The sequence below is a fragment of the Mus pahari genome, chromosome 4 (genome assembly GCF_900095145.1).
Source record: "Mus pahari chromosome 4, PAHARI_EIJ_v1.1, whole genome shotgun sequence".
In the NCBI taxonomy this organism is placed as follows: Eukaryota; Metazoa; Chordata; class Mammalia; order Rodentia; family Muridae; genus Mus; species Mus pahari.
In genome coordinates this window covers 90677419-90688555 of record NC_034593.1, presented here as the reverse complement: position 1 = coordinate 90688555, position 11137 = coordinate 90677419, and the positions used below count along the sequence as shown (strand labels likewise).

Genomic DNA, 11137 nt, shown 5'->3' with positions numbered 1-11137 from the left:
GAAGGGGAGGGGGAGGGATAGGGAGAGGGAGAGGGAGAGGGACATCTTTGAGGGTGCCCCCACTTCCGAAGCGACTCACCTCCAGTCTTATACTCAAGGTTTGCATTCCCCTTGCCTTTCGAGGTGCGGATATAACACGTGTAGGTGCCAGCATCCATGAGCTGCACGTTCTTCAGTCTCAGGGAAGCATTGCCAACCACCACCTGATCGGCAAACACTGCTGTGCGGCCTCTGAACATCTCATGCTGTCGTGAGAGGTCGTCTTTGCCTTCTTTGAACTCGTGGACCAAACCTTCGATGCCTTCTTTCAGCCACTGGATGACGATGCCGTTGAGTTTGATGTCTGGTTCAAAAGTGCAGCTCAGGGTCCCGTCCTCTCCAATGTTTCCAGCTGAGGTGAAGGTCGTGACCGTGATGAAGTGCTTGCCTGCAATTCAGGAAGGACCCATGCCAGTGAGGTCCTGGTACTTGACAGCCATGTTCTTCATTAATACATGCCAGACAGAGATGTCCAGATCAGTTAGAGGTAGAGAAGGACACAAAAAGACATGACTGGAAAGACTAGAAAGAGCAGGAAGAAATGTTGGTACCTACGGCAGATCTGTGCACAATAGCTTTTGTAAGAACAATGTACCCAAACCCTCAGAGGCAGCCAGAGGAAAACACACCAGAGCTGAGGAACTCTGGAATGTGAATATTCACATCCCGGCTTTGTTCCTGAACAGTCATTAAATCTTAAATAAGTCACGTGCCTATTCTGGCTCTCAGGGGAATAGAGGGAATGCTTACCGTCTTGCCAACCTTGAGAGGTTATTGTGAGGAACAAATCAAGTGGGTGTAAACTTGACTTGCTGAATGGCAGTTACACAGATAAGGTATTAATTATACTTAGCTAATCAGAAGTGACACAAAGCGATACTTCATGTTAACCAATAAGGCTAGTAATTCCAAAGAAAGTTCAATTCTAACATGCTGGGACTTTTTCTTGGAATGATGAAGAAACTCAGGCATGGAGAAGGGAAGTGCAGCGGCTGAAGTTACAGTGTTATCTACATTATAAGGAAGAGTGGTACTTAGTGATGTTTTGGTCCAAGATAGAAACTACCCTCCTCACCTGTTTGATCCTACCAGCAGGAGAAACACTGACTATGGGAGTATCTCCACTCTACTGCCTCTCCTTTGGTTGTCCAGCCTACAGCCCACCCAGTCAAGGGTTCTTTGCGCCAGTTGTTCTGACTGATGGCACCTCAAGGTAATCCAATTAATTCAATATCTTTAGCGGCTTCCATGACACAGATGTGAAGCTAAGAAAATGTCCGTCGAGTCCAAGAGGATTATGGACCAGTTACAAGGAACGGTGGAGAAGAGACCATGGAGAGTCTCATCCTGAGTCATGTTGGCTGCTGAGGACAGTGGCAGGAGATGCTGTCCCAACCTCTGCATATTCTTCACATAGACACCTGATTTAAGCATTTAAGATGGTCCACACAGGCCTTTCTGACACCCACAGACATCACTGTGATGGGTCTTGGACAGTGCCAGCTTCCTTACTGGTTTTCCTACTGTGCATATCTTCCTCCATCCAACACATTTTAAAGGCATTGTTCTTGCAGGCAGCTTTCTTAAGAGTACAAGCCAAATACATCTATCACCTAGGCACTAATTTCCCATGGTTACCACGGGCTCTGGAATAAGTCACAGATTTCCCTGCCTGGCCTTCAGTGCCAGGCACTGCCTGGCATGCAGTGAATGCCTTTTGTTTCTGCCTGGCAGTTTCCTCTCCCACTGTCCTCTTTCATTGTCTGTGTCCAACAGTTTGTTGATTTTCTTTCTTCAACTTAAAGATTCACGAACAATTAGTACATGTTCATGTTCAAATACAGAAGCAAACATTCCAGACATAAGGGTGTCCTTGGCACTTCTAGCTCATTCAGGCTCGGGTTTGTCTAATTGACTCCAAGACCTTTGTAAAAGAGATGAGTGTAGTACACGGGACATAGACCCAAAGACACCAAGCTAAACAGATTTGCATTAAAAAAAAAAAAAAAAAGAAGAAGAACAGAGGGCTAGGGATAGAAGAGGAAGTATAGCTGGAAAAAAGAGACGGAGGAAACGGGCGTGCATAGGCTGGGCTGGAAGACGCTTTGGAGGTTTGGCAGTGTGGAAGAAAAGGGATTTGGGGAGCAGCTGCCATGTGTGGCCTTTTGTGAGAGAGATTTGGAAAACTAACTAGGAAAGATGGCAAAAGAAGACCATGATAAGAACATGGCGCCCGCCCGCGTCTCAAGGCTTTTTCTTGAACTCTGCTTTGAAGACTCAGGCTTCCTTTCATTTATCTTTGTTTATTAAAATACCCACGCGTGCATGGGCTGCGTGGTCACACTCTGCACTGTCACCACCCCGCTCCTTTTTCCTGTCAGGAGTTCTGGCTCGCTGTCCCTGCTTACCCACCAGCTACTCTTATTGGAGCCAGCTGGGATGCCGGTCTTTCTGGAAGACCCTTTCCAGCATGCCAAGGAAGAATCGGCAGATACACCTGCCCCCATAACTCTTCTTTTCCCTTTACCATGGCAACCGCCTTCCTCCTCCCTGACTCATGTCTGAACCTTGCTCTCATCTGCACCAAAGCTTTGTCCAAGGGGGAAACTGTTTCAGTAGTAACTACAGGCCTGATCGTGTTTACTGCTCAGTTCTACAGAGAAATAATGTTTTATGAGTTGATGAATAAATGGGACTAAGCACAAATCAAAGCACTGCTTAAATAATCTATCTATTGCTAGGGTGAAGAGCATGTGCCAAGGTCACTGCATTTAAATTTGGGAGAAACATTAGCCTTAAAAAAAAAAGACAATAAAAATATATACGGGTTCTCAATGAAACCACAGAACAAATGGGACCCAGTCAGAGCTAGAGAGAAGGTGACCGTACTTTATAAAGTGTCATCGAAGTTAATCTGGAAAATTACTTTTCAGAAAAGAACCCACATTATTAGCACAATTACGGAGGAAATGAGATGATAATGACATATCTTGGTTGGTAATTGTGTTACGGAATTCACTTTAATGTATCGTCGGCCTTGAGCCCACAGGTAGGGGAATCCACTGACACATCTCCTAGAGAACTTGGTAATTAAAAATAGGCAGCGCTGGCATGCCTGGGGACCTGCTGCAGGTCATTTGAGGTCACACTCATGATGTGATATGAATTCACCGAATGAATTCCCATCCATAGGAAACGAAGAAGAGAATAAAACCAGGGAGAACCTCAGCCATCGTGAAGAGGTAGGCTTGCTTTGTATCCAGACAGAGCCAACAAATGCTTGTTACATGAATAAATAAAGAGGTAAGTGATTGAACCGAACTTAATGTGCAAAACCAGTGTGTACTCGGATGTACAAACACATCCTGGCACAAGGAACATTACGTAGCCTTGCGTGATGCAATTCTCCAGGCATTCCGACCATCAGAGGCTCCTAGGTGACGGATGTAAAATGGATGGGAGTCCCTTCAAGATGGGTTAGAAGCCACTGTCTGTTGATAGAGAATTCTGTGACTGACACAGATTTAAATAGTCTCCTTGGACTCCAAGGTTGTCCCCAAACTCCTCAGAAATGGAAAGACAGGGGAATTTGCTGAAAATACACAGTTAGCTAATGAGGTTACCCTCGCTTGGTTCCTGTTGCTGTAATAAAACAGTGTCCAGAAGTGACCTGGAGGAGGGAGGGGATACTGAGCTTTGCTGCCACATCACCTTCCACTGTTGAGGGAGGTCAGGGCAAGAGCTCAAGGCAGGAACCTGGAGGCGGGAACTGAAGCAGAGACCATAGATCAGTGGTGGCTCTTAAACTTCTTAATGCTACGGCTCTTTAATACAGTTCCTCATGTGGTGGTGACCCCCCCGGCCATAAAATTATTTTCATTGCTTCTTCATAAGTGTAATTTTGTTACTGTTATAAATCATAATATAAATTATCTGTGTTCTCCTATGGTCTTAGGTGACTCCCATGAAAGGGTCATTTGATCCAGTTAGGGTTACGACCCACAAGTTGAGAACCACTGCTTCCTGGCTCACTTGGTTTGTTTGCTCAGCTACTTTTTCTTTCACAATTAAAACATATAGGTATTTATTTTTATTGTGTATGAGTGTTTGCCTGTGTGTGCTATATACATATCGGATGCTCTAGGAGGTCTCCTAGAGCTGGAGCTACGGGTGGTTGTGACGATGTAGGTACCATGTGGGGTCTAGCAACCAAAGCTGGGTTCTCTGCAAGAGCAGCCAGTGCTCTCAACTACAGCGTCACATCTCCAGCCCCTTAGCTACCTTTGTTATATAGCCCAGGCCACCTGACCCTGGATGGCACCACTCACAGTGAGCTCTTACATCAAATAGCAATTAAGGAAATGCCTAACAGACATGGCCTCTGACCTGGGCAATTCTTCAGCTGAATTTCCCTCTTTGGTGGTGACTCTGGGCTTGAATCAAGTTGACAGCTAGCACTATGACAATGGAGCAGTTTCTACCATCCATAGCTCTGGTCACATGAGGAAAGGGATGGGAGACATCACAGGTAAGCAAGTAGTAGTCTCAACATAGTCACACAGGTGAGAAATGTTCAATTGCTTCTCCTCTGTAGAAGCAGGGATATTTGGGGTGGGTATAGGAAACATGAGGTAAACATTTCATAGAAATTGTGATGGGGGAGCACTGGATAAAACTTAGGAACTGAACTGTCCTTTGACACAACACAGTACAGGTTTTATACATTTCAGTGGTGTAAAACCTCCTAGAAGCCGTTATCAGAGGGTCCTGTAGCATCACCTGGAGCGCAGCTGTGCAGCATGCTCCGTAGTTCACACATCCTGCTCTAGGCTGAGATGGTACCTAAGGGTAGGGTACCATGCTAGCCAAAGAGGAAAATGGGTGTGTAGCAGTTGCTTATATGAGGAAACTAGGAAAGATACTAGGTCAGGAGAAGGAAAGGGAAGATGTAGGGATATGGCAGAGTTTGGGCATCTGGGAACATGGTGACTATATCACTCTGGGTCTTAGTTCTGTCACTTTCTGGGTATGTGACACTGGGCAAGACCTTAATTCATGGTTTTACATATAAAATGAGGGTATACCCTCATGGGGTCTTTAACAGGACTAAATGAAACAGTGCAAGTAAGGGCCTAACGCTGTCCCTGACTTGTCATGCTAAACTTTAAACCATGGATATGGAAAGCATTAACTCCAACTATTTCGGACAGCAGATGGAGGCCTTGGGAGGTTAGAGTGGGATGTCTCACTGCGTGCTTTGCTCTTAGTGGCTCACGGTAAGCCACAGAGGTGAGAATACACATTAGACCCATTTTGTGAATGAACATAAAGACACTCTGAGGCTAGTGACTTGCTTAGTGCCCTGTGTCTAGCAAGCAGGGGAGCCAGGATCAAACCAGTCTCGTATGGCACTTAGCCCAGCTCCTTCTAGCATATTTTGCTGACAACTAAGGTCAGACTGAAATATGTCAAGAGTCAACCCATTATCAAGATATCACCACTTTAAGAATAAAAGAAATAGGGCTGAGGGTGTAATTCAGTGACAGAGTACTTGCCTGGCATGTTTAAGACCCTAGGCTTGATCCCCAACATCACAGTACATAAATATAAAAATTTTAAAATAAGACAACTAATGATGATAAATATAAGAAATGAGAAGAGCTATGTTTACAAATGACTGTAGTGTTTGGAAATATCAAATATTTTCAAAACAAGTTGAATAATGTTTCTGATAAGTGCATAGAGGTATACCCAATTGTCCAAAGTTGGAGCATTATTAGATGATGTCTCGTGGCTGTCTGTCTTGACCACCATAACTTCAAAAGAGTTATGGTCTACCTTGGGGTGGTCAGGAAATTGTGCAGTTCCCAAGAGGCACTAAATGAATGTGTTGATAATAGAAAATGTGTATTAATAGCATTTGTGGTGTCAAATTGGGGCAGCCATTTGTCACATGAACATGTCAGGAAGTTAATGAGTAGTCTCTAAGCTCTCACACACTGATCTTGAATATTTTAACAGTAAGAAAACTGATTCTGGAAAGTTAAGTTACCTCAACCAGAGGGCATGCCATTGTCCAAGTTGAGAGCCATCTATCTCTGATCCTTTTTCCCACTGTGTGGAACTTTGGAGAGGCCAGTGAGCGACTGGTATTCCAGAGGTGGAGGTGCTTACTGTGCCCAGGGACCTTCGTGTCACATCTCTCCTCCTGAACACCCTTTAACTAGGGGTTGACGAGAGTCCCTCAGCCTCTCTTCAAACAATTCGCCTTAAGTGACGTTTGTGTTGTATGGGGCCCACATTTAGAATGACGTTTGTGTTGTATGGGGCCCACATTTAGAATGACGTTTGTGTTGTATGGGGCCCACATTTAGAATGACATTTGTGTTGTATGGGGCCCACATTTAGAGTGACGTTTGTGTTGTATGGGGCCCACATTAGAATGCATATCTATTTATTTGCTTGCTTGCTAGCAAATAATTCTGGTAGACCCCAGAATTTTGTACATTGGGTAAGAGATCCATCCTCAGCCCTTGATTTTGTTTTTTTCCCTTTTATTCATTAGTCTATATTAATTAATGATATATGATAACAGGTTTCATTATTTTCGTGCATGTGTGTAATAATTTTGATCATATTTGCCCCATTATTCCCTTTTTGTCCCTTTACTATTCCCCTGGACTCCTTCTAGACTCTTTTCTACTTTGTCCTTTTCTTCCTGTGACCCAATAGGTTTAATTAGAGAGTCTCATGGGAGCATGGGTGAAAGATTACCTACAGGAGCGTAGTTGACTCAGTGGTGGCTTGCCATGGAAGAAAGGGTCTCCTCTCCTCCAGCAACTATCAACTGTCAGTGGCTCCCTGGGAAGGGGTAGGCTCTTGAGTCCCTCATCCCTATTCAATTGTTAACTGCATAGGAGATTTAGAGGCAGGAAAATCGATGAAATAACGCAAATCAAATGAAGGTAATTAAAAGGGAAGATGGGTGGGCTTCCACTACAATGGTTCAGTTTGTGATTATTAGACTTCAAGATGGGGCAAAACTGATATGCATTCAGTAAAATGTATACCCCAAATTTTGACCTTTTATGTGCTTCTGTGCTGGTGATGCTGGCACCAGTAACTCCCACTGGGCTACATAGTCACAGAGCCAATGGGCACACTCCACATTGTGTTATGTGCCAAGTATGCTGTGTGACACGTTGGGTGTATTAAATGTACGGAACTTGCAATGTTCCCAGCATATAATTGGGACACTGGAATGTATCACCAATATAAATCAAGGACCATCTGTATTAGAATGAAACAGACCAGCAAGTTGAGAAATGTACTAGCACACACATGGATGGCTAGTTTATGATGATGGATGCATTAGAGGGAAGAATGTTTTCAATTAATGGCATTGGGTCTACTGGATAACTGCATGGAAATACTGAATCTTGACTGGTATACGGTAAAAACCACTCTAGATGGTTTGTAAGCATACTGGCCAGCGGTAAAACAATGAAGTTTCTAGAAATTTGGAGATTTTCATGACCTCAAGGAAGGTTAAAAAAAAAAGTTTTAAATTGATTAGATTAAGTTCTGCATATGAAGGAAAAGACTGATGGATTTGGCTATGTTAAAATGAAGACCATAGAAATTTATTAAGGGAGTGAAAAGGCAAGCAAGCCATAGATCAGGAGAGATCTGATAATACCTATACCAAGTTCCCAGCCAGAGCTACAAGTCAGAAAGAAAAACAAGTGGCTGGAGATGTGGCTCCCTGGCTAAGAGTGCCTCGTGCTCTTTCACAGGTCCCAAGTTTGGCTCCTCAACTACACTGAGCAGTTAACAACCACCTTAACCCAGTTCTCTGGGTCTAAAGCCCTCTTCTGGGTTCCTTGGGCACTGTACTCAAGAGCACAAGCCTATCCTCAGATGTATAGCCACATAATTAAAAGTAAAACTAAAATCTTTCAAAAAACCAGAGAAACTCAATTTTTAAAGTAAGTAGAATTTATTTTGATGATAAGGAAAGTGGGTAAGAATACCTATGCTTTGTCTTAACAAACACACATATAGCAAGTCTTGTTCATTTCAGGCCTTGTTCTCATTGATTAATAACCAGATATTGGAGGATAGTGATGTAGGAAAGAGACAGCTGAAACTATAAAGACTAAAGTGACAGCTTGATCACAGACCAAATTAAAATAAGTACATTGGCCCTAGTCAGGCGGTTGGTGAGAAACAGCAAACAACTACCCTTAGAGAAGACAGCTGCTGGCCTAACTGCATCGTAATTAACAGCATCCATAATAGATGTTCTATAGAGACATGGCCTATCAGAAGAGGGATGTGAGGGCTTCCTGCGGCTGACATGAGCTAACTGCCTTTGAAGAGTGGCTATGTGTTTCCTACATGGTGTGGAAGCCATCGTCAGCTCTCCCTTTACCTGAGGCTCCTGTTTAGGAGGAGGTAATGCCTACAGAGATAAATGTATAAGGCAAAGGGGACCCAGTACGGAGAACAAGTGTCTGCTTTGAAGTCTTCTGGGGGAGAAATCCTATCCTTCTCATGTTCCATTGAGTGAGAAGAGGTTTAATGGAGATGGACGCAGCGTGGACTGTGGTTAGATGGCACATACCTGAAATGCCAAAGCCAATGATGAGTGCGATGGCCCCAGCCAGGATGATGATGATGTTAATAATACTGTGAACAGAGATGGAGAAACAGCAAGTCACTTCTCTGTTGTAGCTGACATAGTGCCTCACAATTGCCCCATATAATATATGTCATCTCAGGCATCCTCAAGCTTCTCTCTCACATGAGCTCCTCCTAGAAATAGGTACCTTAGAAAGAGGTCTCAGAGATGCCATGCCCATCCCACTGGAGTCCAAGCACAGGTAAATAAACTCCCCTTTCATCTGATAGTGTCATCTCACTTCTCTATTTCCAGATCAGAGAAGGCCAATGTTGGAGTCAGACTGATGATAACATCTTTCCATATTGCCCAATGGCACATGAAGAAAACTTGTGTTCAGCTCAGCGTTACCCTTAGCCACTCTGCCCATGTCCTTATATTATTGTTTTCCTTTCCTGATTCTTTCTGGAGACTTTCACCTCCTCCTGGGCTTGCCTTTCTGACTTTGTATCCATTCATAGATGGTCTACCATGCTTGTAAGTCCTCGGTGACTGTCTTCTGCCCTTTGTTTTAAATGAATGGGCTGGAGCTGTGTAATACAGCAATAGAGCATGCACTTAGAACTGCACATCTGACTTACCTACTCCACAGGCTGCCTACAGGAGCCCCACCTCCCTCCCTCCCTCCATTCTTTGAGGACTCCACCTCATGGTGCAAACCCAGGGTCCCCTTAGCTCTTTTCCACTGACCCTTTCATTTTTCCCTTCTAGGCCATCTCCATTCCTTTGTGTCAACTGCTGACCCACAGAAACCCTTTCTACCAGAGAAATCACAGCAGTAGGGACTCACCATCCTTCTTGTCCACCATTCCAACCACTCTAGACTTGCTCTTAACCTACCTGCAGGACCTCTCCCCCAGCCCCAAATCCACTTCCTGGGGACTCTGCCTATTGGCAGAGAAGAATAGGATTTCTTCCTGGGACCCTGTCTCCCTAGCTATTTCCTTCTGCCATCTCCGCCTTTCCTCTTAGCTCATTTCCATTTTTTGGTGTTACCTGCCACCTGACAGAGGCGATCTCTATCTAACACCCCTAGCCACCATAGTTTTCTGGGATCTAAACTGGGCAACAGCAAACACAGAACAGAACTACCAGCTCAGAAAGGACCAGCTATCTATGCCAAGAAATACCCCAAACATCATAACTACAGATGCCTGGATCCCCGTGCAAAAACAAACATGAATACTCAAGACAATATGCCTTCCCTAAAAGCTAGTAAAGCTGCTCCAATAAACCCTGAGAAATGCAGTTTAGCTGAAGCATAAGACAAGGACTTGGAAATAGCAATTATGAATATGTTTGAAGACATTAAAGAGGATACGAATCAATTCCCTAATGAAGACTGAAAAAGCACAAACAGTTAAATGAAATACTGAAAACATTTTAAGACTTCAAGACATGAAAATAGAAATAGAATCACCAAAGAAAATCCAAGCTAAAATAAAACTGGAAATGAAAATGAAAAACTTTAGCAGTCAAACAAAAGTCATAGAGATCTCTGACAGATTACAAGACATAAGAGACAAAGAAAGGATTTTAAAAACTGTAAGTGAAAAAAACAAAACAAATAGCATCTAAAGGCAGACCCTTTAGATGTTCATTAGAATAACACTGGACTTTTCACTGAAAGCCAGAAAGGCCTGGAGAGATGTTCTACAAATTCTGAGAGACCATAGATGAGAGCCTAGACTACTATATCCAACAAAACTATCAATTACATTAAATGGAGAAAGAAAAACGTTTCTTGATGAAACCACTTTTAAGCAGTATCTAACTATATGTCCAACTCTACAGAAGGCATTAGCATTAGAATGAAAACTTATATTAGAAGAGGCTTATTACATCCAAGAAAATACAAGGAATAAATACTCTCAGAACAGTGCATCAAAGAGAAGGGGCACACCACCACAACAAAATAATAGAAATCAATAAACACACTTCATTGATGCCTCTCAATGTTAGTAAATTGATGGCTCACAATATTAGTAAAAAGACAAAGAGTAACAGATTGAATTAGAAAACAGGATTCACTTTTCTGCTGTATCCAAAAAATATAGTTTATCATAAAGGATAGATGTCATCTCAGGGTAAAATGATGGGAAAAGCCATTCCAAGGAAATGGACCCAAGAATTAAGCAGAAGAAGGTATTCAATAGCTGACAAAATAGATTTCAAACCAAAAACAATCAGAAGAGATAGGAAGGGATACTACATATGCATTAAAGAAAAAAAATCAAGAGTATATTGTAATTCTAAACATTTATGTACCACATAGAAGGGCACTGTGGTGTTTTGAATGACAATGGCCCCCATGGGCTCATATATTTGAATACTTAGTCATCAGGGAGTGGCACTATTTGAGAAAGAAGAGAAGGTGTGGCCTTGATGGGGAAAGTATGTCGGGGTGGGGGTGGG

General features: G+C 43.1%; 1 protein-coding gene across 1 annotated transcript in view; it reads right to left on the bottom strand.

The window, feature by feature from the left end:
- The window catches only part of Vtcn1 (V-set domain containing T cell activation inhibitor 1), a 68514-nt gene that overhangs the window by 11566 nt on the left and 45811 nt on the right, over positions 1–11137 (bottom strand). Inside the window, exons 2-3 of the mRNA XM_021196714.1 lie at positions 8666–8730; positions 80–427 (exon numbers count right to left, since the gene is read on the bottom strand). Of these exons, the coding sequence (XP_021052373.1) occupies positions 80–427; positions 8666–8730 (413 nt within the window). The remainder of the gene's footprint in view (positions 1–79; positions 428–8665; positions 8731–11137) is intronic.